The sequence below is a fragment of the Aureobasidium subglaciale genome (genome assembly GCF_000721755.1).
Source record: "Aureobasidium subglaciale EXF-2481 unplaced genomic scaffold scaffold_0, whole genome shotgun sequence".
Taxonomy (NCBI): Eukaryota; Fungi; Ascomycota; class Dothideomycetes; order Dothideales; family Saccotheciaceae; genus Aureobasidium; species Aureobasidium subglaciale.
The window spans coordinates 1,536,359-1,562,444 of NW_013566995.1; the positions used below are offsets into that span (position 1 = coordinate 1,536,359).

At 49.9% G+C, this 26,086-nt stretch overlaps 12 protein-coding genes across 12 annotated transcripts; 6 read left to right on the plus strand and 6 right to left on the minus strand.

Moving 5' to 3' along the window:
- Positions 1-361: 361 nt before the first annotated feature.
- On the plus strand, positions 362-1,924 carry AUEXF2481DRAFT_75725 (uncharacterized protein; the record flags this gene model as incomplete). Its single annotated transcript, XM_013493741.1, has 2 exons — positions 362-1,395; positions 1,447-1,924. The coding sequence occupies 2 exons, from the start codon at positions 362-364 to the stop codon at positions 1,922-1,924; spliced, it is 1,512 nt and encodes a 503-aa protein (XP_013349195.1).
- An 895-nt stretch (positions 1,925-2,819) lies between these two features.
- On the plus strand, positions 2,820-4,175 carry AUEXF2481DRAFT_34930 (uncharacterized protein). Its single transcript, XM_013493742.1, has 3 exons — positions 2,820-3,132; positions 3,192-3,308; positions 3,370-4,175. The coding sequence occupies exons 1-3, from the start codon at positions 2,940-2,942 to the stop codon at positions 3,711-3,713; spliced, it is 654 nt and encodes a 217-aa protein (XP_013349196.1). The 5' UTR covers positions 2,820-2,939; the 3' UTR covers positions 3,714-4,175.
- A 158-nt stretch (positions 4,176-4,333) lies between these two features.
- AUEXF2481DRAFT_152167 (uncharacterized protein) lies at positions 4,334-6,445 on the plus strand. The gene is made up of 3 exons (XM_013493744.1): positions 4,334-4,398; positions 4,491-5,534; positions 5,586-6,445. Exons 2-3 carry the CDS (start codon positions 4,566-4,568, stop codon positions 6,300-6,302), a joined length of 1,686 nt encoding a protein of 561 aa, XP_013349198.1. The 5' UTR covers positions 4,334-4,398; positions 4,491-4,565; the 3' UTR covers positions 6,303-6,445.
- Positions 6,446-6,587: 142 nt separating this feature from the next.
- Positions 6,588-7,333, minus strand: AUEXF2481DRAFT_594 (uncharacterized protein; the record flags this gene model as incomplete). Its single annotated transcript, XM_013493645.1, has 2 exons — positions 6,588-7,210; positions 7,273-7,333. 2 exons carry the CDS (start codon positions 7,331-7,333, stop codon positions 6,588-6,590), a joined length of 684 nt encoding a protein of 227 aa, XP_013349099.1.
- Positions 7,334-7,987: 654 nt separating this feature from the next.
- On the minus strand, positions 7,988-8,644 carry AUEXF2481DRAFT_24984 (uncharacterized protein; the record flags this gene model as incomplete). The annotated part of the gene is made up of 1 exon (XM_013493745.1): positions 7,988-8,644. The coding sequence occupies one exon, from the start codon at positions 8,642-8,644 to the stop codon at positions 7,988-7,990; it is 657 nt and encodes a 218-aa protein (XP_013349199.1).
- A 188-nt stretch (positions 8,645-8,832) lies between these two features.
- AUEXF2481DRAFT_152064 (uncharacterized protein) lies at positions 8,833-9,908 on the minus strand. Its single transcript, XM_013493746.1, has 3 exons — positions 9,756-9,908; positions 9,512-9,569; positions 8,833-9,296 (listed from the first exon to the last, which is right to left on the minus strand). The coding sequence occupies exons 1-3, from the start codon at positions 9,797-9,799 to the stop codon at positions 8,943-8,945; spliced, it is 456 nt and encodes a 151-aa protein (XP_013349200.1). The 5' UTR covers positions 9,800-9,908; the 3' UTR covers positions 8,833-8,942.
- A 1,463-nt stretch (positions 9,909-11,371) lies between these two features.
- Positions 11,372-12,250, plus strand: AUEXF2481DRAFT_24985 (uncharacterized protein; the record flags this gene model as incomplete). Its single annotated transcript, XM_013493748.1, has 1 exon — positions 11,372-12,250. One exon carries the CDS (start codon positions 11,372-11,374, stop codon positions 12,248-12,250), a length of 879 nt encoding a protein of 292 aa, XP_013349202.1.
- A 658-nt stretch (positions 12,251-12,908) lies between these two features.
- AUEXF2481DRAFT_596 (uncharacterized protein) lies at positions 12,909-13,246 on the minus strand (the record flags this gene model as incomplete). Its single annotated transcript, XM_013493648.1, has 3 exons — positions 12,909-12,930; positions 12,984-13,118; positions 13,230-13,246. 3 exons carry the CDS (start codon positions 13,244-13,246, stop codon positions 12,909-12,911), a joined length of 174 nt encoding a protein of 57 aa, XP_013349102.1.
- A 2,696-nt stretch (positions 13,247-15,942) lies between these two features.
- On the plus strand, positions 15,943-16,885 carry AUEXF2481DRAFT_152390 (uncharacterized protein). Its single transcript, XM_013493749.1, has 3 exons — positions 15,943-16,197; positions 16,253-16,574; positions 16,855-16,885. The coding sequence occupies exons 1-2, from the start codon at positions 16,083-16,085 to the stop codon at positions 16,453-16,455; spliced, it is 318 nt and encodes a 105-aa protein (XP_013349203.1). The 5' UTR covers positions 15,943-16,082; the 3' UTR covers positions 16,456-16,574; positions 16,855-16,885.
- Positions 16,807-17,776, plus strand: AUEXF2481DRAFT_597 (uncharacterized protein; the record flags this gene model as incomplete). Its single annotated transcript, XM_013493650.1, has 2 exons — positions 16,807-17,027; positions 17,218-17,776. The coding sequence occupies 2 exons, from the start codon at positions 16,807-16,809 to the stop codon at positions 17,774-17,776; spliced, it is 780 nt and encodes a 259-aa protein (XP_013349104.1).
- A 1,490-nt stretch (positions 17,777-19,266) lies between these two features.
- On the minus strand, positions 19,267-19,621 carry AUEXF2481DRAFT_598 (uncharacterized protein; the record flags this gene model as incomplete). Its single annotated transcript, XM_013493652.1, has 2 exons — positions 19,267-19,469; positions 19,555-19,621. 2 exons carry the CDS (start codon positions 19,619-19,621, stop codon positions 19,267-19,269), a joined length of 270 nt encoding a protein of 89 aa, XP_013349106.1.
- Positions 19,622-20,172: 551 nt separating this feature from the next.
- On the minus strand, positions 20,173-25,931 carry AUEXF2481DRAFT_104139 (uncharacterized protein). The gene is made up of 2 exons (XM_013493750.1): positions 25,729-25,931; positions 20,173-25,679 (listed from the first exon to the last, which is right to left on the minus strand). Exons 1-2 carry the CDS (start codon positions 25,797-25,799, stop codon positions 20,378-20,380), a joined length of 5,373 nt encoding a protein of 1,790 aa, XP_013349204.1. The 5' UTR covers positions 25,800-25,931; the 3' UTR covers positions 20,173-20,377.
- Between the last annotated feature and the right edge of the window lie 155 nt (positions 25,932-26,086).

Sequence of the window (26,086 nt, forward strand, 5' to 3'; positions counted from 1 at the left end):
CTTGCTGTCCAACGGATGACTAACTGGTTTGTAGTCGGCCACCCTGTTCTAGTGACCGACGATAGCTGACACTCATAGGCCGCTACTTTTTCCCTTTCTTAATCACTCAAACTTTTTGCTCGTTTCATATTGAAGTACTGCCGCTGACTTCTGCTTCTGACTTAGCGACTGTCACTTCCTTCCCCCAACTTGCTCAAACTCGTTGTTCGCTTCACCATCTGAGATCTGCCATTGGAACTCGTCTGTGTGGGACACAACCTCTTTGACACCGCCAACATCCCCAGTGGACTCCTTGCATGACGGATCTAGCCAAAGCTCGGACTCAGGATTATTTTCGTGCGACTCAATGAGCTCGTACAGCATGGACCACAGCGCGTACTACTCGTCAGCATCACCGGAGACTAAGATGGAGCAAATCCCGGAGACCGATATCTATACCCCTTCCGGATGGACAGACGGCATGTTTATGGCACCAGCAGCTCCATTCTCGCCAGTCATGAGTGACACTGACCAGAGTACCTATACTCTTCCGGCATCGGACGCAAGCTTCACATCCCTCGGACCGTCAATGTCACACGAAGTGTCCTCGATAGACTCTTATCAACCAAATGTCTGGGCTCCTGAGCAATCAACTTACAATTTCTTTGCAGAGCCTGCTATGGCTGATATCGAGATGTTTGCTTTCCCTGCTCAAAGCATGGATGTTCCTCAACCCACTTTCAACACCTGGTATCCCGTGCCGGAGATCTCCGCTGAAGCGTACTTTCCCACGAACGCGCCAGGACAGAACTTTGCCGGGATGATCCCACAGACTGCCGGATTTGTAGGCAATCAAATGACCATGATCCCTTCCACCGGACATAACAACACGATCCCTCGTGCTGGTCACGTCAGGGTTGACAGCCTGTATGCTCAGGCTTGCCCACAAGATGTCGCAGTAAGTCACAACCGGATTGTATCGGATGCCCATATCCAGGATGCTGCTGGACCCCGCCGGATGACCGTGCCCGTGACCCTGAACGAGCCTGTACAGGTAGTTCCCATGCCAAAAATGGACCCAGACGTACCTTATGGAGCCCCAATTCAACAATACAGGACGGGATTTATTAACGGATCAAGCATGCCATTCAATGGACAACCTTGCGCTCAGATCTTGGGAAGCAACGTTTCAGTATCTTCCGTCGGTAGTGTCGCTCCTTCCGGATATGAAGACGTCCCTGGAAGTCCAGCATCGTCTACTGCGACCACTAGAACCAAAGCCGAGGACCACGATGGCCGTGCACGCACTGACCCTTTGTATTCCACCAGGCCTGGTAGAGACGGCAGCTATCACTGTCCATTCCTTGCATCCGAAGGATGTCAGCACAAGGCTACAAAGCTCAAGTGCAACTATGAGTGCGTGAGTCCTTCTGAGGTTACGAGCAACTTCTAACACCGTTGTCACAGCAAGTATATTGATTCGCATATTAAACCGTTCCGCTGCAAACACCACAACTGCAACAACAACCGGTTCTCCTCCACCGCTTGTCTTCTTCGCCATGAGCGCGAGGCTCACGGACTACACGGACATGGCAACAAGCCCTTCCTCTGCGAGTTCAAGGATTGTGACCGTTCAGGCCCGGACAATGGATTCCCCAGAGCTTACAACTTACTTGACCATATGAAGCGTGTGCACGGCTACCGCCCGGAAAAGGTCTCCAAAACACCTCCTGCCTCCAATGCCGGGCGAAATGCCGGGAAATCACGGGACAAGGTGAACAAGAGAAAGACCATGGGAGAAGTGGTCGACCAGAGAAGAGCATCTACAGTCAAGAAGGAGACTGCATCTCCAAGGCTTGCGCAGAAGCTTACCGTCGACTCTCGCACTGCCCACTGGCAGGCTCAGGTCAATATAATGCAGAGACGCTCCCGCCAATTTGGATGAATGAACGAGTGCAGCCCAGAACCCAGGATATAGATCAGGATATAGATCAGGATATAGATCAGGATATAGATCAGGATATAGATCAGGATATAGATCAGGATATAGATCAGGATATAGATCAGAATATAGATCAGGAACAGGACAGCCCTTCCATGGACGGAACACCCAAGCCCAAGGATGGAAGTACCGGACAGCCTCTCCCCGGACCATGATGGGACAGGAAGACCGAGCAGACGAACCGTCTGAGGACATTGGAAACCCACATCCCACCAGCGGATCAGTGAGAAGTGAAGGAGCCAAAAGGATTGAGGACAGAGATCGAGACACCGGTCTCTCTCAGATGGATGATGTAGAATCTCGGATTGGAACCATTTTCTCGGTGTCGACGACTAGACCTGGTTTGATACCAGCATCCGCTCGACTCGTTTTGCTTTACAACCAGCTTCTTGTTTGTTATCACTGCTTTTGTTGTTTTGCTTGTTGCTACTTTCAGGTTGGCCATGCTGCGTGCATCAGCTAGTGTAGCTGCTAGATAGATGCAATGTGCATATTTGTTTGATTCTTACGAAACTGTCCGAACACGGTCGCTGCGCTGCTTCGCTTACATGATGGAATGATGACTTATCAAAGTACTCATGCCACTCGCATGGGTGACAATTGCATCTGCAGCTTTTGTAGCACATGGTGGGTTGTATACATCAATCATCGAAGGAAGCGATCACGTCAATGAGACAGATCATGTGGTGGTCGGAAAGATTTGCCCAGGAGTCGCTTGACGTGGCCATTTTAGGTTGATGAGCAGGGTTCTGTCAAGCGAAAGTTTAAATTGGCAGCAGGACCTCGGTGCGAAGGTGTTTGGGGTCGAGCTTGCGAACGGAAGCTGCGTCATCCGAGGGCGAAACGAGAAATGGCGGCCGTCGGTCGCATGTGAAGTTCGATTCCAGTTTCGAGCCGGTGATAGGGAGAGAGAGAGAAAGTGGTGCTGTGCTCACAAATCATTAGTATGATAAATTACATGAAGCCTGTTTTGTCGCGATCCGTGTGTTTTGCTCCTTCACTTTCACTTTCCGCCTCTCACACCACTACCTCTACGTATATCAAGACTGCTCAAAGGTCTTTCTTCAACTTTCGCAAAGCTACTGCTGTATCAACGTCATCTGCGAACATGTCTTCCGCTACCTCTTTCCACGAGTTCAAGCCCCTTGACAGTATGTGCTCGAGTGTTGCGACTGCTAGAGATGCGACGTGACTGACAAGTGATGCGCAGAGAGAGGCCAGGTCTACGATCTGTCTCAGCTCAAGGGCAAGGTCGTCCTCGTTGTCAACACTGCCAGCAAGTGCGGTTTCACCCCTCAGTTCGAGGGTCTCGAGAAGCTCTACAAGGGTAAGCAAGCTCTCACTCTTTTCCCTGCATCTAGCGCATCAAGTCTCACACGTTCTCGCAGAACTCAAGGCCGCCCACCCCAACGACGTCGAGTTCCTCGGCTTCCCCTGCAACCAGTTCGGCTCTCAAGACCCCGGCAGCAACGACACCATCCAAGAGTTCTGCCAGCTCAACTACGGCGTCTCGTTCCCCGTCCTCGGCAAAACCGACGTCAATGGCGACAAGGCCGAGCCCGTCTTTGAGTGGATGAAGAGCGAGCAGCCCGGCCTCATGGGCTTGAAGAGAGTCAAGTGGAACTTTGAAAAGTTCTTGATTGGCAAGGATGGCAAGGTCAAGGGCAGATGGGCTTCCACCACCAAGCCCGAGAGCTTGAAGGCTCCTATCGAGGCTCAGCTCAAGGCTTAGAGTTCAGAGGACAACGAGCGAGAGGTCGACGAGGATGGCATTTGCATTACATGACTGCGCGGGAGGCGTAGCGCGAGTCTATCGAACAACCTGATACCCGTGTATTTTTCCATAACCAGACATGTTATCACGAGAATGATATAAAGACCAACTATGCTTTCTCAAGAATGAACTGTTCATGCCCATGTACGCTGCTCAGCGCTCAACAGTTGCTGACAAAGTGCAAAAATGTTAGATCTGCACTCTACACCTTGACACAGTCTCAAAGTTGGCCTGCCAGAGGCTGCAATCATCTGCTATACGAACTATTGGTATGCCAGATCGCCCAGCAAAGCGAACACGAGAATCCTCGGAGCCGGGGACATTCACCGCCCTCGAGCCGCCCGACTCCGTCCCATTCCCTGACTTTACAGCATCTATCTATACCACGACATAACACCATTAAATACATCATCGTCAGAGAGGTAAGCAGGATTTGATTTTTTTTTCCTCACATGCGGCGTGCAGTTCCCATGCCTCACCCCATTCCATGTCTCTGTGGTCAAAAGTACGCGTATCTGCTTCGATGAGCCCTTGTCGTGTCTTTTTCTTCTTCAGTGTCACATCAAGGAATCAAGATATCGGAAAGAAAATGAACACGGCCGTAAAGATTTCAAGTTCACATGGGGATTGTCATACATGTGAGGCAAGGGAGAAAATCACGTCGCACCCTTTCCCTTTTATATACATACCCACTCTCTGCCCTTGCCCTCAAAAGTGGTCTGACAAGCATCACAGTAAAATTGGCCCCCAAGCCCTTTTTTCGACAAAGGACAGAAACGAAAAAAGTCCCTTCCAACACACATATCTCAAATGTGGGGCAACAACATCCCGGTCCCCGGCGGTCTGAATACTCTTTCCGACAAATACAACACCCAAGATCAAGAACAAATGCTTCGCGCCGCCGCCATAAAAGGCAAGAACCTCCACATCGGCATCGTAGGAGCAGGTTTTTCTGGCCTTCGCGCCGCCGATATCCTCCTTTGCCACGGCCACCGCGTGACAATCCTCGAAGCACGTAATCGAGTAGGCGGCCGTGTAGGGCAATCCTCTTATCTCGGGCATACTGTAGACCTAGGACCGAATTGGATACATGGAACAGATGATAATCCGATTTTCGACATTGCCAAGAAGACGAATACACAATTGCATTACTGGGATGAGAAGCAGAGGATTTTGGGCACTGAGGGGCAAGGGGTGAGTAAAGAGGAGGCGGAGGAGTATGGCAGGATTATCTGGGAAGATGGATTGATATCAAAGGCTTTCGCGTACAGCAGAGAAAACACTGCTTCCATCCCTGCAGAAAAATCTCTGATGGATTTCTTTGCCGAAAAAGCAGAGGGTTTATTTACAGAGCTGGAGCAAGAAGAGGCAGAGAGGAAGAGAAGGACGCTTTTGCAGATTTGCGATTTTTGGGGTAGTTATGTGGGAAGTGCGACGGATAGGCAGAGTTTGAAGTTTTTCTGGTTGGAGGAGTGTATTGAGGGTGAAAATCCTTTTGTGGCAGGAACGTATACGAAGATTCTGGAGCATGTGGCTAGGCCTGCTCTTGAGGGGGCTGAGGTCAAGTATGAGGGTAAAGTCACAGCGATCCAGGGAAGGAAGAGCGAGGATGAAAAGGTCAAGGTGACGGTGAATGGAGGAGAAAGGTATGAGTTTGATGAAGTCGTCATGACGGCACCTTTGGGTTGGTTGAAGAGGAACAAGGATGTCTTTGTCAATGGCTTGACTCCTAGACTGGAGAAGGCCATCAATTCTATCGGCTATGGTGCTTTAGATAAAGTAAGTCTTCCATCTCTCAAATTTCACAAGCACACAACTGACGAACGGCAGATCTACATCACCTTCCCATCAGCCTTCTGGGAAGATTCCACCTCAGAACCCCAAGGCACTTCTTCCCTCCCAACAGCAAACACCTCAATCCCAAACGTAACGGCCACAACAACACCACTACATCAAACCTCCACTCCATCAACAACATCAAATTATCCAGGCTTCACCCACTGGCTGCGTCCAAATTACTCGACCTCCACAAACCCCGAAAAATGGGACCAACAAGCCATGAACCTCGCCGCCCTACCTTCACCTTCAGGCCACCCATCCCTCCTCTTCTACATCTACGGCTCCTGCTCCACTCATATAGCCTCCTTCGCCTCCCTCCCCCAACCATCTCGCGATGAGTCGCTTCTCGCCTTCCTCCACCCCTACATCTCCCTCCTCCCAAATTATTCACCCACTTCTCCTGCTTGTAAACCTTCTGCCGTATTGGCTACAGCATGGGCAGGTGACGAGCTTGCCGGCTACGGCAGTTATGCAAATTTCCAAGTTGGATTGGAGAATGGAGACGAGGATATTGAGGTTATGAGGAAGGGGATGCCGGAGCAGGGGATTTGGATTGCAGGTGAGCATACTGCGCCGTTTGTTGCGTTGGGGACGGCGACGGGTGCTTATTGGAGTGGTGAGAAGGTTGCGTTGAGGATCTTGGGAAAGGGTGCTGTTGATATTGGGAAGGACGGAAAGAGCGAGGAGCACAAGGAAGCTGAGAAGTGAAGCCTGATTTCTGGAATAGATATTCTCATGTCGCTTGGAAAGAGTCTCGGAGAATTATTCTGCAGACATGGTCTCGATCTGGCTATCACTTTGTTGTTTCAGGAGTTCCGCTGCAAGAGTAAGGACACAGCACTTCCAACAGAGTGTAGAAAGCTTCATACCTTGCGGATCTCTCTCTTCTTGTTTGGTGTATCCACATTCAATCTTCCATGCAAATCCTCCCTAGCATATACGCAATTCGTACTTGTACAATGAAATCTCCTTTAGGACAATTCCTTCCCATCTCTACAACTTTCCTTCGGTCTCCTCGACATATGCCTTCAGATGCTCGATCGTCACAACCTTGATGCCGTACTTCTTTCCAAATTCAATACACTCCTTTGCCCTCATCATATGCAGTCCTCCTCTTTCAGCTTTACCCTCAACCTCTGTACTCTCCTCGACAATCTCTGCAATAACACCCACATTGTTGACATCCCCCGCCAACCTCGCAAACTCCACCGCCGCCTCCGTATGTCCCTGCCTCTGCCTGACACCACCAGCCACAGCACGCAAAGGCACCACATGCCCCGGACGTCTAAAATCACCACTCTTGACCTCCTTGTTGGCGAGAAGTCTGCATGTCGTACTGCGATCGGTCGCGGAAATGCCAGTGGTGACGTTTTCAGAGGCGTCGATGGTGATGGTGTAGGCCGTGCGGTTTGGATCTGCGTTTGCGGTTGCGGAGACCATGGGGGGAAGGTCGAGACGGTCGGCTAGGCTGTTGGGGAGGGCGGCGCAGAGGTAGCCGCTTGTGTGGTGGATCATGAAGGAGGCTTTTGCGGGTGTGAGGGCTGAGGCGGCGATGATGAGGTCGCCTTCGTTTTCGCGGTGGGGGCTGTCGAGGACGAGGACGAATTCTCCGGCAGCTGTGCGGGAAGAGGTCTGTTAGTGGGTGTTGCAAGTTGGTCAAGAGCTGGATTGCATGTACCAAAGGCCTTGATGGCTGAGGGAATGTCGTCAAAGACGAGGTCGTCCGAGTAGTCTGCCATTGCTAATTATGTTCAATTGTATGAAGAGTGGAAGTCGCGATTGGAAAAGGAAGTCGCAGAGTGGTAGAGATGCGTCGGTGGTTGTCGAGCTATGTTGGCGCAAAAGTGGGAAGGTGCTCTGGGCTCTTCTTTCGCTGATGACTGTTCGACTTGCCCGAAACACGCCGCGCTCGCAAAGACGTGATTACTTGAGCAATTGGTAAGCGGCGTCCAATCTCAATTGTGGTATTCAAATTATGCTTTCAGATGGTAGTGAATCAAAGGCCAACGAGGTCTACTAGGTTACAAGATATGAGAAAGTAACTGTTACTCGTTCGAAGAAAGTATTGTACAGAGGTGACCTCGGTGAGCATTCCATGGTGGGGCAGTCGCAGCTCCTCCCACCTTTCCCTTCTTTCGCAAGAGCTGCCCAAAAACTGCCCGAAGCCCGAAAGCCCCGAGGTCCTGTGAACTTTGACCGTCTTCGGACAAAGACATGTAGACAAATCCGTATTAATTAACCATATTTTGCCATAATCCACTCCGTCTGCTCTCCTCCAAACTGAGACGATGTGGTGGCCCTCAATCTAATAGACTTATCGAGCATGCAAACAACAAGATGTCGCTCGACACTCATGCATCAAGACATCTTCCAGATAGAGGTATCTGTACCAACTATGGATAAGGTCCAAAGGCATATTTGACGACGAACCCCTCTAGAGCTCTCGAAAGAAAATCAACACCACGTTCACGACTTTTGATCGTTGCTTCTATCAGTTGATCCGCATAGAGCCATTTGTCTTCAACAGGAATTGAATTCTCGAAGCCGCTCGTTTTCCTGAGCGCCTCCTGCTGTATCCATTTCATACTGTCGTGACACATGGTTCGCGAAAAGAAGCGGAGTGTCAAAATTTTAGGCATTGTGTGTTCCTCGAGAAGGACACGTATCGTTTCTCGTCGTCCATATGTCTTGTCGTAACCAAGCGTGAGAAAGCGCAGTGTGTAGTATGTATTAGGCTCGGCGTCGGGCGTGTGTGTTTCATGACGAAGAATGCGGCGCGAATGTTGGTATGCATGAGCGCAAAAACTAGCATTGCGTATGAGTAACGGTAAAAGTGTCGACGCTTCTTTCTGCTCGGTGCGCCTCGATTCGACTTTAGCTACAACAACGGCTTCGACTGGCAGAGACTTGATGATAGCGTTCGTGTGGGTTTCCATGACCCAGCGTAGCTGTTTGTTGACCTGGTGGAGACTTGCCGCATCAGCGAAACTTCCAATCTCGAAGACTTGTAGAAGCAACTCATTCGGTAGTCCAAGCAGATGAGCCTTCATCTTGAATTGAGGTACAAGGGTGCAAAAGGCCGACCAGAGGACTGGAAAGGGTAGATCTCTCTGGTATAGATGAGTCATCCAACGGGTGCCAGGCACACTTGAGCAAGTTTCCGAGATTGCAGAGAGTAGAAATGGGCCTCAAATCGCATGGAGCGAATGGAAGGATCCTCTTAGTACCGCTCTTGTATCTTGAGCTAGACGAAACATGAGAGTTGAGACTCGAATGCTGATGGAGTACTTCGTTTGGTGAGTCGAGTAGTTGAGTAGCCATCTCTCGTAAGTTCTGTTCGGGGTGCTTTTATTGGGGCAGGTTTGAGTAAGATCTCGAGGCAGCTGCGATGACTTGGCAGCGGAGAGTGACTATTGAGACATTGGTTGTGACGACCAAGTCCACCTGTCCGACCGCGTCGCTCGAAGCAGACAGTCGAGAGTTATTCAAACTGTGAACAATTGAGTGCGCCTTGAAGACATGCTCAAAGGTTGAGCAAGGAGACAGTGATGTTGTCGTCCGAAGGTGCCAGACAGCACCGCAGCTACAGGAAGTGGGCGACAGGCATGTGCAATGAATATCTACTTCTCCTTCGTACACCAGCAGCAAAGCCAGATGAGCAATGGAAAATGATAGGAATGTTGAAGATAAGGAGGATCTGTTCTTATATGAAGGTCAGCAAGAGTTCGTCACGGAAGAACTGCTGAAGGGCATTTGAAAGAAAGAGCAAAGTCATTTCGATATCAGATCAATGCCATTGTCAATGGCGGTATCGTCAATGTCCAACTTGTGGCTACGTAGACCGTCGTGATAAATAGAATAAATCATCATTGAAATGACAATGCTCCTGGAGATTGTGCGAAGTTGAGGCTGCTTACCTGAAGAGTGAAAGGTGAGAAAGGATGGGTGTTTGAAGTAGCGTAGCACCGCAATGTTCTTTTTTAAAGTCAGCAAAGATCTTGTGAGCAAAGACTCAAGATAATGGAAGCATAGGTGAAGTGGATCAGACAAGACAGTCTCTGCAGTACTACCGGTCAAGGTAATTCGGACATATGCTTGTCATTGTGTTTGTTTTGAATCATCATGTGAAGTAAAGGGCGGAGGGAATCGAGCTGAACTTACGCTTTCGATGCGTGCAAGTCGCGAAGAGAGCAGAAAGTACTCATGTTGAGGGAGGAAGATCTAAAACTCGATTGTTAGTCACTGGCTGATGACGTGCAATGCTTGAACAAGAGTGAGAGAATGTGCATATATTCAGTTAGGCATGAATGGTATAAAATAAAAGGTTGTCTGCATGGATAACTCCGATAAGACTCGTCATCTAGGTGTTCATCATATGGCGGCCACAATGTGTAAAAAGAAAAGTGAGAGAAAGCAAATTCTGCATACCATTTGATATTTGTCCGTGCAACACGCATATCTCAGCAATGTTGAAGGAATAATGTTTTACAAAAGGCAAGCCCTCTTTATCATACGTGTCAGCCCAAGCTCTTGAAGACTGATTGTTGACGAAGAAAATGTGTTGTCGGAAAATCAGTGGACGAGGTTTTCTAGGCCTGTCACAGCGTTGGCATATCTGCTCATTTGGTTTGTAGTCGGAGCCCAGTGCCGCTTCATCACAAGGAGATGGTGTTGTTGGTGGAAGAATCGAATTACCTATTAACCAACTATGTTAGTAAGATTCAAGAGAAGAGCTTGTGTAAAAGTTGGGATATGTGTGTAAGACTCAGAAATAGCCATTTTATATCGGCACCGCCCCGAAGGGCTTGGTCGGTAATTTCCAGCGTATAAATACGTTCAAATGTTCATCAGAAGATAGGGAAAGGATGATGGGATGAGCGGAGGAAAAGATGCGCGTACCTTTTGGAGAGAGATCTCTTCAGTCGTCAATATTGTACGCGCTGAAGAGACCGCGTGCTGTACGCCTAGTGAAAGGGACAACATGGCGCGCAGTGTCTTGCACCGAGCGCGCAAGTGAGCGGAGTGTTGAGCAGCGCTTTGACTTGGCATCTGTTTTCAATCAGTCTTGTATGCTTCGACAAAAGCGTTTGAAGTGAAGAAAGATGAATTGTTTGTTGTGAGTTCAGACTGACGTGCTTGCAAAGGCGGTTTCAGTTCTCCGAAGAGATCAAAGACTCTAGTTTGATTGCGGTTTGGTTTTTTCATCAGGTTGGGGGAAGGAGTAAAGAAATTATGCGCTTACCATTCGACTTGCAACAGCAGCATTGAGGACTGTTTTGCGCTCTGCTGCCGCTGTTGTGGTGGAAAGAGAAGTTTGTGTAGAAAAGAGGTCTGGTTTTGTAGTGCAAGCTTGCGCTGAAGAATTTGAGCGGAGAAGGTCTGAGCGGCTTTACTTAGTAAGCGAAGCAGCCTTGGCGCTAGCTCGATTGCCTCGGGACACCCCTCACCCTGCCCATACCCGCAAGAGGACAATCATACCTTTACAGTCTTATCCAGCCAGTGTGAGCTTGCTGAGACCATGCGGCTGGCGACGTCTTATCTACAGGGTTGTTCTGATTCGCTGTTCGCCTAATACTCCGACGCCGTCGCTTTTCTGTGGTGGCTGAATCGGACACCGAGAGCAGGAAGGATTCGTCGTACGAGCTAGGCAGCACAAGGCATTTGATATGGTCCACCGCGACCAAGTAGATAAAGAGGTGCATTACCGCTCCATTGCTTTCAAGTAGCTTGTCATTGCCTAGTCGCTGCAACCACTTTCAACCTCGACACCACCGACAATGTCTTTCACGAAGCGATGCTGCGCCAGCGGCTCTCTCCATACCGGCATTCCTACTGGCACGACCTCCAAGCTCCACGATCTTGATGTCTACATCGCTTCACCTTCTCCCGAGAAGACACCCAAGGGTATCGTAGTCATTCTCCCAGATATCTTCGGATGGACCCTTCCAAACACTCGCATTCTAGCCGACAGCTTCGCAGCAAACGGCGACTTCCTAGTCATGCTCCCAGACTTCATGGACGGCAACGTTTTCCCACATGATCTGATAATCAGCATAAAAGCACTCGATGCTACAGGTCCTTTTGCTTGGATCACAAAAGGATATCATTTCATAAAGCTTCTCTGGCGTGGCTGGCCATTTCTCAAGAATGACAAGGCCCGCCTTGTTCGCCCACGTGTTTACAAGTTCTTCCGTGGTCTACAGTCCTCGCACCCCGATCTTCCAGTTGCAGCAGCAGGGTATTGCTGGGGTGGTCAGTGGGTTGTGGAGCTATGCATGAATGATGAGGACTGTGCTGTTGATGTAAAGCCATTTGTCGTCTGTGGGTTTACAGCTCATCCTTCGCGTTTGAAGATCCCCACGGACATTCATATGGTCTACTATCCCCTTTCTATCGCGGCAGCTGGTATCGATCAGCAGATTCCTGTCGTGAAAGCCAGGCAGATTGAAGACATCCTAAAAGCCAAAACGGCTAAGATGAAGGATATCGGTATTGAGCACGAATTTACCCTATACGAAGGTGTCCACCACGGGTTTGCTGTCAGAGCAGACGAGAATGAGGATCACGAACGCAAGTGTGGGAAGAAAGCAGAGGAGCAAGCTATCAGGTGGTTCACAAAGTGGTTTGAACGTGCTGGCGAAAGTGATTCCTTGTGATACATTACAGTTTCGACAAAGATAGCTGATATATACGAGCCGTCAACGATGGTCGGATACCATCCAGAGACAATGCACGTGATGTAGTGAACAAGGTCCGTGTAGAGACAGTAGAGAAGCAGAAGCATCGACTGGACGACGACAGCAAGACTGGGACCCATCACGTTCATCTGCAAGTCAGCAAGTACCAGACAGCGAGGATCATCAGTTTGATTCTCGTTGTGAGGTCAAGCCTGAGAGCTACTGCGCATGGGGCACCAGGGGTGATGTTCTACAACTACAGAATGGACAGATAAAGAGAGCTTATGATGAATTAAGAAGATGAATTCGTTGTGTGCTATTATACAGTATTACAACTTAAACCGTAATCATGTCTCTGTGCTCACCGCCAGCAGTCAGGTAGACCACTCGCCAATGTCACCGACCTCTATTATTCGGTGGAAGGCATAACCTGCGCGTGTAGAGGAGGAAGATAGACATCGGTCGAGGGCAAGTGTAGAAAAGATGACGTGAGGCTTTAGGTTGGAGGGTTCGAAGTCTGGCGCTCAGTGGCTAGCACGGCGCGACTTGAGGGTATCGCAAAAGTTGAAGAAAGAAGCAAATGAGCTTTGTTGCGCCAGTTCGTCATGTAAGCCGCTCAAGGACTTTGTCAACCATTCTAGTACTTGAGAATGATGTAACTGCGAACTGTGTCAGTAGGTACAAAGAAGCGCACATCGCGACGGTGACGTACAGGGCGTGAATGATGCCGGGAATGTAACCAAGAATGGTCAACAGGATGTTGATGAGGAGGTCAGCGCCGCAACCACGCTCAAGGAAGACACCGAGAGGAGGGAGGACGATGGCGATGATGATCTTGATGATATCGCTGAGAAGAGTCGGTCAGCACGCGTCGTCGCTTTGTGTTCCCACAGCTCTGTCCGCTGACCGGAGTCCGCGGAAGAGACAGAAAGTCGGAAACGTGGGAAGGGGTACTCACGATCCGGTGAAAGGCATGCTGGCGGTATTGGATTGGTTGTGTTTGGTGTTTGGTAGTGGATTGGATGTGGCTTGATTGAGTGGATTGCAAGTGCTTGATACCTGGGAGTAATCGATCAGGGCAGACGGCGTTTATGTACGCGACAGGGCGAGCCTGACAGCCCTTCGACGCAACACAGGAAATAAACGCCTCTGCGCAGTGATGTCACTAGCGCCATAAATTTCCGCCAAGCAGGAACTCACAGCGAACTTGACATCCATGGCAGCGCGCCAATTACGAATTTTCATCATTGCCTTTCGATGGTGAATCAGGTTATACTCTTCTATAATCGACTATTACATCAACATACCAGACGCTATCTTCTCAAAGCGACAACAAAAACATGCACATGCAAGGGGAAACTTGGAGGGCGCGCGTTCATGCTACTATTTCCAACTATTGGTTTTTACCATAGCTTCACCAGCCACTCTCCATGTCCGTAAGTGAACACGACCAATACGCTGCCGGATCCTGAGGTGCCGGCCAAGGCCGTCAGGCAGCTTTTGCTCTCCGACGGCATCCAGACTCCAGAGAGTTACGACGCTTCTCGGCAGTACATGCCTGTGTTTTCCTTGGACACCTTGGCTCGTAAGGCTGACCCTATCTTTGACGGCTTGCCGATTCGTGCGGCGTCCATAAGCCTCACGCCCGGGAGTCTCGAAATCCTCATGACACATATGAGCCACAGATGAGCCACAAATGACTGAGCCACAGATCTGCATCATGCACCACGTCACAGGGCAACTTGATTTGTATCATCTGTCCATCATGGTGCAGATGACGAGAGAAGTGTTGCAGAAGTCGAATGCAACCTCTACAACTTTCCTTTGCTGCCTTCCTTGATGCACACGCATCACCTAAACCATCTTTGGAATCATTGCTCTTCTACACCGAACATGCAGCATACCGACTACCGTAGTCGCTGGATGTAGCTCTGGCACTGGACATTCCTCTACTAGGGCACTCATCTGCGATGTCAGTGATTTAAGCGCTATTGCGCTCATGGTGTCCACTATAGCGCTGTCAAATTAAGTTATTGCAGACATGTGGCTATGCTCAGCTCAACGTTGAATCCCTGCAGTCAGTGTCTGTACTTACTTCTCGGACCTAAGGAACTACGAGAAACATGCTTCACCATTGAAACTGCCGTTAAAAATATGTAAGGTCACATAGGCTCCAGTCTTCTTTCATGAACACTATTGAAATCATTTCGAAGATGCAATGCCCTAGATGAACAATTGTTCTACATACCACGAGATTGGTGCGTGACAAGACACAGCTTCAGCAATAGAGGCCACCATCGTGCCCACGAAATCGATCCACAGATAAACTGTCTGCTTACGCATTGGTTGACTAAACTCTCATTTGCGAAGCGTCCAAACACCTACTGGAGACCTTTTTGGGAAGACCAGTAGGATCATTTACGCTATCATGTTATCCAAGCGGTCTCCGTGTGTGGAAAGACGCTACCACGACCACACACACTTGTATGGAGAAAGACCACACCATGTGACAGCAGAACGCTTGTCACGCAATCAGGCAGGAAGTTACTCGCAAGCTCGATGCGTTGGGTTGCGGTAGAACATCAATCCGGTTGCTGCCTGACTCTACAGACTGCGCCTGCCTACCTAGATCATGAGATGCATGCACCGCCACAGGTCTTCCATGCAAGCCAAGGCCAGTGGGTACCGGTAGCACTTTGGTATTCGTCGATTATGCTTATTTTCTCATCGAAGTTGGAGACCAAGATGCAAGCCTGATTATGCCTCCGTCAGGAATGTAAGAAAGTGGCGAGCTGAATAAGAAGGCGCGGGCACCCTCTTCAGCAAGGCGTAGTTGTTCTTGCTGCCTCAGGCTGACCGGTCAAGCAGAATGCGCCCGGCTGACGTCTGTTTGGCTACGCAAAAAAGGCAGCCCATTTTCATATTAGATACTGCTGTAAATATAATTCGTATTGCCACTTCTCGTCAGAGTTGCTCTCTCAATCCACCATCTGCCAGACTCAACAGACCGAAATCGTTAAAGGTCGAAGTCATGATATCTCTCTCAGCCGACGACGCCTTCGGTGATGCCGTTGTGTCGTGCTTGGTGTGAAAGCTGGTCGATAAGCTGATCGGGTGTCGAATACTCAGGCATGACGACCTAATGCAGCAATACACTTGACTATACCGCGTCCGACTGACATGATGAACAACTCAGCTGCTTACATGGTCTTAATTCGCGACCGTTGTACCCATGATCACTACGTAGCGAGGCGACCAGACCAGCTTTGCCAACACTCATACCGAATCGCATGACGCATACCATACCGGACTCGAACGTAGTGAGGCCCAATAGCCAGACCGACAGGAATCAAACTCGACCTTCTCCCATCGGCGGTTTTATGTCCAGCGAATTCCGAGACTCTTGGTGCCGGTCTATGGTCGCAAATGCTGCACACGAATATTCGGCAGCAGGGAGTGTTGGGCTTCCAAGGCATTCGAGAACCTGCAATCAGCATGGAGCAAACTGCCTTTTCGTAGGGCCTCAATGACTCGCTGCTGCTAATCCTGGCCAACATGATCTCGCGGAACCTGGAAGCGCAAATACAGAAGAAAATCTCTAGAGGTTGGCAGGCGCTGGCAGTGCAGCAAAAAGTCTGCTAGCCGCTTCTCGACACCTATTCGTCAGTGGGACACCCAAGGCAATCTGCAATTACCTAGGGTCGAAGTTTTCTTCTGGGCTCAAATTCACTCGGCTACAGTGGGCCAGAAGCAACCTGGAATTTAAGGTGGATGCACAGCCTTGCTTTGCTTCGAGTGTTTTCCCTTTACGATGAATGGTCTTCGTTGCTGCCGCCAACATAGACGCTGGGCAAAGGCACTCCACATGCAGAGCGTTTGCCTCAGGCGTGGCGTTTTCTTCCTTGCAAGTTTTATTTGTGTACAAGGCAGGTACATTTATTTGTCGCAGAGACGGTAGACCCTGAGCTGACAATACAATAGGGTGCGGAAGGTTTCAGCTAGGCGACGGAGTGAGCCGGTGCACGCCACAAGTTCGGGTCGGATGGCGGACGGCGATCTTCACAGCCACTGAAAATGCTGCATCAAGCTTTCTTTGGTGGAGCGGAGTGTCTGGGATGGCTCACGCACAAGGCAGCCGTCGAGGCACCGGACGGTCGACAGGCTTCCAGCTAACGCGTATATAATAGGAAGCGGTAATGCACGCTCGACTCAGCCTCGTGATACTTACGTGGATGGTCATAGAAGTGCCAACGCTGTCTTCTACGGTCTGTCGGCGACCGCGAACCCTCCTGCCGACATAGTCGTAAGTCTTGCTCTTGCCACCACTTGTCTTGGGCAGCAACAACTGTCGATACAAAGTCCGGTCTGGCTCTTGAGTGACTCCTTTCCATCAATTTTGGGCGCTCTTCCATCCAAGACATTCTATTCACCACAACATCCTTCTTTCCATCAACAGATCCATCACGACCATCACCCTACATTCTTCGATGGCAGTTTCCGAAGCAGTCCCCAAGTCTCCAAAAGAATCGCCTCTCATGTCGCCTGCGAAATCCTCAAGTCCCGCAAATGACTCAGACCCGCAGGATGTCTCTCAGACCAAGGATGGAAACGAAGAGCGAAGGAGTAGTTCTGTGATATTCTCTCCCTCGAGCTTCAAACCATTAAATCACCGCCGGACTGCACCTCAACACAATGATGCTGGAAAATTCGAGTGCAAAAACTGCCACCAGATTTTCGACCGCAAATGCGAATGGAAGTAAGTACCTATTCATGTCAATATTTTGGTTGCCCCAGTCCAGTGTAGAGGCGTGTCTTGTCGAACAGTCCCAGCCGTTACATCAGGATTGTGTGCTGCGGCTCAGAAGGCACGCCCAAGATCTCGGCTGACCAATCATTACTGACACCGACTCCGAACTTCCAGCACATCATGCTAACTCATCTTACAGCAAACACATGGACAAGCACGAGAGGCCATATAAGTGTGACAAACCGCAATGCGCCAAGCTGTTAGGATTTACTTACTCCGGCGGTCTTTTACGTCATGAACGGGAAGTGCATGGCATGCATGGCGGACCTAAAGAGCAACTATACTGTCCCATCAAACACTGCAAGCGACACACAGAACAGGGCTTCACACGACGTGAGAATCTGCAGGAGCATCTACGTAGGGTGCACAAGCTGCAAGATACGGAGAGTCTGGAAGCTGCTGCTCAAGATGCACCTACGCCTGGATCTGCTGCGTCAGATCATGACTCTGATGAGGAAAGCCGGTCGGTCAAACGCAAGCGTATGAGCATTGTAAGCCCGAGTGAGGAAGTACCCAAAGACGACGTCAGGACCCAGCTCAAGAAACTCCGGCTCGAAAACTACGAACTCAAGGCCGAGATCAAGACCATGTGGGAAAACCAACGTGCCGAGCTTGATGAGATGAAACAGCACATCAAACAACTCACGGTACAACAAAACGTGCAAATTCCGCGCTGGCGTCCGGACGGCACAGGATGACAGTCAGTGCGAATGACCGAATTGCTTACACGACAACGTCAGAAAGACGATAGCTCCAAAATGCGCTCTCACAACATTCTCGAGGATTTTGTTGGTCGACGAAATGTTACTATTCATACTCATCATAACAGTCACGAATCCTCGGAATATCGTACCATGTGCTAGACCAGCGTCCGAACACACTTTGGAAGACGCTGAAAACTGCATCCTGCAGGACTCGCTTGGCCTGAGGCGCAGTGCAGGCAGCAGTTGATGCAAGAATCCTTCATTGATCGACAGAAGCGGATAATTGCGACATAAGGCTGCACTTGATGAGAGCATCTTCAACCCAAGATCGAGGCGGGATATATCACCAATGGCTTCAGGACTCGGGAAAGAGCTAGTAACAATTTTAAACAATTTTAATAAACACGAGGGAAGATGATTGAGGAATACGAGCGCTCTTCGGAATGAAGTGATCAGCTTATCTCACTCTACCTTGCTTCTTGCTCCTTTCTTCTTCTTTTGTACGACTTTGTGGCTGCCTTAGGCAATGCACCCGTATATGATCACACACTTCTCTTTCCCTTCTCCTCTTTCGCTCGTATACATGACTGTGACCTGTCCTACCTGTGTACATTAATATCAACATAGCTGACACGGTCACAAGTTAAGTCTACAGGTAATACCTGCTTACTAATCAAACTAGAGCTATAATAACACGCCCCCTTCCCTTCTACACTCACCATCACAACCCAAAGTACGTTGAAGAAGTCGTCTTTTGCAGCAGATCGGCGAAAGCTGATGGCAACTGCAAACACATGTGAAAGTGAAAGCTTACGATCTTCCAGGTCGCCCGCGAACGAAGCGAGGAAGGTCGATGACGTGGTGTTGGAGTGTTGCTCTTTCGTTCTTCGTTGTCAGGAGGCGAGAGGTCTGGAAGGTGTTATTGAGAGGAGGGTTGTGGACCTGTGGTGATGCTCGCACTGCTTTCCGGGTTCATGGCATTGAAATGATGCTTTCCTGTCTTTCGTGATCAGGAGTCCGGTGAAGGGAGTGTGAGGAGGACGGTGAACCCGTGATGCTGCTTGCATTGCCTCTCGGATCCTTGATACCATGTTTAATTGTCGTCGCGAACAGGAAGTTGGAGGCTAGGATCTATTGCTGTGTGAGGCTTCATGGACCCGTGGTCTCTCGCCCAATTCTTTCTGGTGTGTTTCCCTGTACTTGCCATGAAGGGTCGCAAGCACGATGCATCGACGACACTTTGAGCGCATGGGGTGAGTCAGTGTTGATTGATCCAACTCTCATGTATGAGATGCTTCGCCGAGGCTCCCATTGATATCTAGTGTTACCCAATAGTCCTTTCTACCTTCAGTGCATCAGTTGACTGGATTTAGAATGAGAAGCAGAGATCATCTGAGCGCCGTGCTACTGATATGTCAAGTCAAAATTTACAACGTGACTAGAAATTCAGGAGTGTGTCAGGTCTCCACCATATGCATTTACCCTCAGACAATAGTTTTACCCTCCTTGTGGTTCTTGATGCCCTCAGCGATATCCTTGCCAAGTTTCTCGCCCACTCTGGCAAACATCTTGATCGCTTCCTTGATAACACGATCACTCGCACCGCCCAGATGAGGACACAAGTTCTCGAGGAAGTTCTCTCTGCCACCCTCTTCACTCAACATAGTGTGCCGTATGTTGTACGGACCTGTAAGGAGGCCGAAAGATCAGATACCGGAGCACCTTGAGATTGTTAGAATAGTTTACTGTGTGCATAGTTTTGTACAGCTTACCTTCCTGCAGAGTATAGACAGGCAAATCCGCACGTCTGCTCGTGGTGTTGAAATCTGGAGGTGCCATTGTAGATCGAAAATGATATTAGGTTTGCAGTACAAAAGTTGGAGTAACCAAACGTGAAGCATTTCGAAAGAGCAGCAGAGCCTACCTACTTATCAGCACAAAGCCGCTGGGATGTCATGATTTGGTCAGCATGGACATGGCAGGAGCGATTACATTCGACATAGTATCCGCAATTGTGATGTTTGAGACACTAGGGTGACTGGGGAAAGTGCGTCCATGTCATATCGGCACGCGGCTCATGCCTATCCTTTGCACGGTAGTCATTAAATAGAGCTGATTAAGGTATTGCTGCCTCCTTATTGCTAGTTCATAATCCGTAGTTTAGGTCTAAGCGGCAAATTGTCTGGTATGCACATGTAGAAGCAAAAGTGGTATATCGAATTTCGTCACCATGACGCAAATTGTCTTGTTGCGAGAAGAGCGATATTTCTCCATACAACGAGACATCGGCTTCTCCGATAATGTCTGTGTGGACAGTATCGGACTTTGACGGATACGGCGGTGCTGGTAGAAATCATGGTGAATTGAGCATGGCTGACAAACACAAGGATCTGCGGAGAAGTCTCGGACTTGAAACTCCGGTTACTATTTTTCACAAAAGACTACCTCGATTTATGCTTTAACCACATCAATTCATTGATTTATAGGTTTCCGATATGGAAAGGATTCATGTATACATCCACAAAAACGCCACGCTTAATGCCATTCCTTGATCATTTCACCAGATTCCGAACTTGTCTTTGCTACTTTTACCATCTACCCAGTCAAACAAACCAGAGCAGCCTCGAATTCGTCAACGATTCTTTCTTCAAGTTTGTTCTCAATATCCTTTGTAGCAGCGGTGGGCTTTTGTCGTGCCCATTCAGTCTCTCGCTCACCGACAGGCATGATGCGCTCACGCAGATTACGTCTGGTGCGAAGAATGGACTCGACTTGCTCTTTTGCGTTGGCACGATCGAACTCCAGGCTAGGGATCTCGGCGGCCGAAGCGCCAGAGCTTGCACCTACTGTTCTCAATCGCTCGAGGATGAGGGAGATGAGAGAAAGCGAATGAGTCTCGCTGGCCAGTCCAAGGGTCAGACATCCAGCATACGGATGACGTAGAGAAGGTTGTTTATTCTCCAGATCAGTCTCGGCACGGCGCACTTGAGCAGGGAAGCTGTTGATGAAAGCACCAATCTCGGCTGCGATCGGGGGGCCAACTGCCTCCAAAAGGTTCAAACACAAAGGAAGTATACCCTTGGACCAAATAGGGAAGACGCGGATAGGTTCGTCAAAGGGACCCTTGCCATTCATATTGCGAAGGTAGTGTGAGAGATTGGCAGATGAGAGACGAGATAGCACACCTTCGACAGCCATTTGCTCTGCGATGTATGTGACTGAGGAGAGCTCAAGCAAGAACAATATAGCAATCTCACCGTACACAGGATCGACCGAGTCAGGCGTCACAAGACGATCAGACCAGGAGTATAGACTTGTTGCATAGCGAAGAGTACCAGCATCCGCACAACCAGTAGCAATGGTGGAATGCGAAGAAGCGATTCCGGGTATGCGGAGAACGCTCTGAAGCAGAGCAGTGAGGAGCACAAAATCTGCTGGCTGCACCGAATCTGGGTTGGCGTGGACGTTACTGCACAGCGCCCTGAAATTCTTATGTACAGTACCCAGAATCTCGAGAGGGATGACAGGGACGACCGGAGCCGACCGCTTCTCTTTTTGAATAGGATTGTAGACTTGGGGTTGGAGTGCCAGGAAGAGGATGCGCAGCAAAGTGCGGTAGTAGTCGACATCTCGAGGGGTAGATGCAACCTCGAAGTCTTGATTCGACGTACGGACGATGTCCCAAGCTGTTGAGAGTAGGTCGCGAACAACTGGCTCTTTGGACTTGACAGAGGTCAACTTCTGCAGCAAGACAAAAGCCAGATCGGCGCGAGTCTGCGCAACGTTATCAAACAACGCAGCGGGGACTGAGACTTCCATGTTAGCTGAGAGAGACTTTTGAACGACCTTTGCAAGGTCTGTCTGTAGAGAGGGAATGTCTTCAGCAAATGTACCAAGCATTATGGCCAATGCCTTCCAGCTCTTGAGAAGGTGCACTTGAGCTTCGACCAACGACAGGTTGACATTGGCTCTTGCGACCTCTTCAACAAAGCCTTGGTTATTGCGACCGCTCCATGATGACTCGAAGCTCAACATACGATCAGCGGTTTCGCGATCATAGTAGTAGTCACGGCCGAACGCCGCTTGCTTGAGAGAAGTGCGCTTGAAGTTCTCAAGCTTGCATTGCGGGAATTTCGTAGCAAAATTCTTGGCCAAGTTCTTGTGAAGCGAATGATTGTAGGCATCTACAGCAACACCGCGGGTGCAGAGAAACTGTAGCTTCGTGGCAACATTCTTTGCAGTCGTCGTGTCGCCAAGCTGGCGGGCGTTGTGTAAATAGCGAGCAAGGATGTCGGAAGCATAAGATGCCATCTGGATCTCATTGGCATATCGAATGGTACTTTCCATATCAGCCTGCTTGTCATTTGGCACGACCTCGGCAAGCCAATCTGCTGCGCTCTTGAGGAAATCGGCGTGCTTGCCAATGCCGTGTGTTGCCCAGGCCCATTCGTCTTGTGCGCAGGCGACAAACTTGAGGATCGCCATTGCTCGTTTCGGTGAGATGGTCTTGATATTTGCTAGTTGGTCCAGAGCATGCTTCAACAATGCCCTACTGCCGGTAGATTCGCTCTTCGCATCCGCCTTCAGCCTATCACGCGGCGTAGTACCAGTGAGCAGGCATAGCGAAAGCCACTGCTGTTTGTTGCTAACGACCGCAGAGAACATTTCCCAGATTGTCACCTCTACACCGAGCTCCTGCAAAGGTTGGTCTAACTCTGCAAGGACAGTAAGGAAGCTTTTTGAAGCCTCCGGACTCAGGTGTCCGAGGAGAGAAGCCGGTTCTGAATCGGGTTGATTCAGCGTACGGACCATTGAAGTGAAGAGTTCGGCAACTGGAGCTTTGTAGGAATGTTGAGCCGCAAAAAGGCGGGCCAGGAGAGGTATAGACTGAAGCAGATTCTTGGTAAGATATCCAGCTTTGCGTTCAGTAAGCAAGCCGACGTTGAGTATGCTCGAGCAGAAGGATAAGGCTGCACGTGTCTGAAGCCTGATAGGACCTTCATTCTCCAGCGGTCCAGGATTAATAGAAGCGAGACCTGATGTAAGGATATTCAAGAGCGGATGGAAAGTTAGCGAATGGGGACTGTCTGCTAGATACACCTTGAGGAGATCTTCTGCAGCCTGCGCAAATACGCCAGTCAACTTTGAAGAGACAAGTTTGTTATCGTCCACGCTGTACGCAAAGTTGAGCACATCGGTAGCCGCATCTAAGATTCGTGTGCTGATCTCACACCTCTCCGATGGGAAGACAAACCTCCAGCTTGGGGAACTCTGCAACACATCAAGAAGGATACGCTGGAATGCGGCAAGGACTGCACTCGTGAGTTTTTCAGGCGTGGTTCCGACTGCATCAGCAGGGTCATCGAAGCGAGTCACTGCTTTCGTGCTTGACTTTCGTGAGACAGCACGCGTGGCGACGTCTTGAATCAACCTCTCACAGAGGCCAATACAAGCACGAAGCAAATCGTATTGTCCAATTGGGAGCTCTGTCGAACTAACAATAGCGGCAAGACCACCAACGTTGTCATCAACGGACAGAAGACGACTGCGCGTCAGAAGAGACCAGATTCTTTCCGGATAGATAGACACCACTGACTGCATGAACCGAACAATGTGCACCAAGAGGTACAATGACCCCTCCGATCCAGGTTGTTCGACTTGAGCATGGAGCTCTTCCTCAAACATCTGGAAGACAACCCTGACAATATCGTCATTTCTATCGAGACCGTAGCTCAAGCGGCCGAGAACATGCTTTGCGGCATTGATGTCGTCTGCCTTGATAGAAGCGTGTATTAGTGAGTCCACGAGCGCGATAATCTCAGCCGCGGCCTCTTTGTCGACGGGTCCAGATGCCAGCTCAATATGGCTTGCATTGGATAATCTAGTTGAAAGTAGCTTGCCAAAGTATTCCAAGGCAGAGTGGTCATGATGCCAACAGACAACATAGGGACTATTCTGATTCGCTAGGATACCGACAGTGCCGGCGGGAATCGTCAGGTCAGCCTTGGCTTGACCAGCATCTCTTCCTGACGTGAGGCGCATGTGATGACTTCTGCCGTCCCTTGGGACGAAAAGAGGGATATCCTCAAGAAGCTGGATATGGTTTTGCAGTTCGTCTTCACGATAGTTTTCATAACTTCTTTCGAAAGCTCTGGGCAGTATTTGGGTCAGCGTAGACATGTTTTCAAGAATGGCCAGGATCTCCGACTCGTGCCCATCGTTCGAGGCGTGACTCTGGCTAATCGAAAGCAGACAGTTGAGGAAAGGGCGAATCTCATAAGCATAGCGTTGTTTGACCTGGTCAAAGAACCGGCTACCCATACCGTCCGCCAGAAAAGCCTTGACGGGCTGTTTTGGATTGCGAGCTCGTGTTCGTGAGAGATTGGGAGGTACAGTGTCGTACGAAAGACTGGACAGAACAGCCTGGACAACATCCGGGCCGTACTGGAAGAGATGATATCCAGCCGAGATCAAGCTGAACAAGGACATTTTCCCACACGCAGCAACGTGAAGATCAAGATCGGCGCCAAAAGCCAACAACAAACACTCGTTCAATGCCGTGACCATCTCGAAAGCCTGCAAATCAGCAACTGCAGCATTGGCCATGAGCCCGATGACATCTTCTCCTCCGGCAGGATTAGCATTCAAGATGGCCTCGAGGGAGACTTCCGTCTTGCTCTTAGTCTTGTCGGCAGAGCCATCCTCGATCTGAGACTGAGTCTCAACGCGGCTTTCCATGACGGCACTGCGAAGACTCTGTGCGATAATACTCCAGGCAAGCATAGCTGGGCCAGCGTGCCGTAGTTGATTTCGAGCGGCGTCCAGAAAAGTGGATGTAACTACGCTGACGCAGGACTCGTCATCGATATAAGTTTTCCCAGGGAGCTGGGGGTAGGCTCCTGAGTCCGAGGCAGCAGCGACGTATTCGACAGTGGCAGTGACCTTCAGGATCTCCAGTGAAATGAGAGAAATCAAGCCTCGGATGACGATGACCAGATCCGAAGTCTCCGTGCTCTCAGGCAGATTGGAGAAGAAGTAGTCAGCGTGCATGAGAGAGAACCAATGCACAACCAGATCAGAGTCCGGGATGGTTTTCTGAGCATAAATATGGATGTACGCGAGGCGCAAGATCAGAACGAGCTGGATCAAGGTGGACTTCATGTAGGATTGGATAAGGTCATCGTCGTTTGTGACGGACGTGGGCCAAGTTTGCGGATTGAAGGATTCCAAGCTCGATCGAAGCGCGGCATGGCACTGTAAGAAGAAGGGTGAGTCGGAAGTAGTCTGAGCACGCCAGACAGCAAGGGCAGCCTGTTGCAGCGAGACTTTTGGTTTGAATGCAGCAGACTGCAGGTCCTGAGGTAGAGCGATACCAATGAGGAGTGCAGACAAGGCTAGGATGCTTGACTTTTCAGCGTAGAGAATGTTTAACAATCTCGGTCGTCTCTGCTCTTGGGTATCGAAGGTGGACTTCTGGTCTGATTCGGTGACGGGGTTGATGGACTGGCGGAAGTGGGCATTGGCAGCGGCGTTCTGAATTCCAAGTCGCTCATCCTGAGACCAGTCGGCCAGCATGCGCGAAGCAGAGCGTTGTTGCCATTCGAGCAGAACAAGTCTCAGGGCATCCGTCTCTTGAATCTTAGCTTCCTTTGACAACCACAAGGCATCCTCCTTGATTTGATTGATATCGTATTGACCAGCTTCGGAGGGAACGACGTTGATGGCGGCGGTCCTTGCGTCAAAGTCGGTCTTTGATTGTGTCGTGGGTGTGGTGAAGGGTGTGAGGGGAGCGCTCAAGATGGAGATGACGGTAGTATCCTGGAAAAAGGCGTCCAGTGTGGGAGATGAGGTGTGTGAATCGAGAGCGATGACTGCCCTATAGGCAGACTCCCATGATCTAGTAGGGTCAGTACAAGGAAGACGCGATGAGCAGCACAGGCGCATACAGAAGAGGCAGCTCGCGGGCCAGACATTTATCCAAAGCTGGGAAGTAGACGGCCGGAGGGGAGGGCACCATTGTGCGGACTGGTTTAGAGTATGAGCATACGCGCCGCTCCAGGAAGGTCGGAAGCTCGAATTGCGCGAAAGCTGAATAGACGAAATGATTGATCTTTGTCGATGGTCGAAAGATGCTTAGAGCTGCAAAGCGACACGCCAAGACAGACGACGAAACGCGACTTTGGAAGGGCAGGCGCAGACAGGAAGGCAGGAGCTTGAAGTCTGGGGAAAACAATGCCGACGGCCAATCAACGCTTGACTCATCGGCTGCGTGAGCTATTGATGCTTTTCTTTGGCACCAAATCA

Bases quoted from the DNA above. Each gene is read 5' to 3' on its own strand.
- AUEXF2481DRAFT_104139 (XM_013493750.1), bottom strand. From the start codon at position 25,799: ATGGTGCCCTCCCCTCCGGCCGTCTACTTCCCAGCTTTGGATAAATGT. The intron at 25,680-25,728 runs GTATGCGCCTGT...TGACCCTACTAG, and splicing joins GCCCGCGAGCTGCCTCTTCT to ATCATGGGAGTCTGCCTATA.
- AUEXF2481DRAFT_34930 (XM_013493742.1), top strand. From the start codon at position 2,940: ATGAAGCCTGTTTTGTCGCGATCCGTGTGTTTTGCTCCTTCACTTTCA. The intron at 3,133-3,191 runs GTATGTGCTCGA...AGTGATGCGCAG, and splicing joins CGAGTTCAAGCCCCTTGACA to AGAGAGGCCAGGTCTACGAT. The intron at 3,309-3,369 runs GTAAGCAAGCTC...ACGTTCTCGCAG, and splicing joins TCTCGAGAAGCTCTACAAGG to AACTCAAGGCCGCCCACCCC.
- AUEXF2481DRAFT_152167 (XM_013493744.1), top strand. From the start codon at position 4,566: ATGTGGGGCAACAACATCCCGGTCCCCGGCGGTCTGAATACTCTTTCC. The intron at 5,535-5,585 runs GTAAGTCTTCCA...GACGAACGGCAG, and splicing joins GCTATGGTGCTTTAGATAAA to ATCTACATCACCTTCCCATC.
- AUEXF2481DRAFT_152064 (XM_013493746.1), bottom strand. From the start codon at position 9,799: ATGAGTACTTTCTGCTCTCTTCGCGACTTGCACGCATCGAAAGC. The intron at 9,570-9,755 runs GTAAGTTCAGCT...ACTTTAAAAAAG, and splicing joins GACTTGCACGCATCGAAAGC to AACATTGCGGTGCTACGCTA. The intron at 9,297-9,511 runs GTAAGCAGCCTC...CCTTCATATAAG, and splicing joins TCTCACCTTTCACTCTTCAG to AACAGATCCTCCTTATCTTC.
- AUEXF2481DRAFT_152390 (XM_013493749.1), top strand. From the start codon at position 16,083: ATGAATGGTCTTCGTTGCTGCCGCCAACATAGACGCTGGGCAAAGGCA. The intron at 16,198-16,252 runs GCAGGTACATTT...ACAATACAATAG, and splicing joins AAGTTTTATTTGTGTACAAG to GGTGCGGAAGGTTTCAGCTA.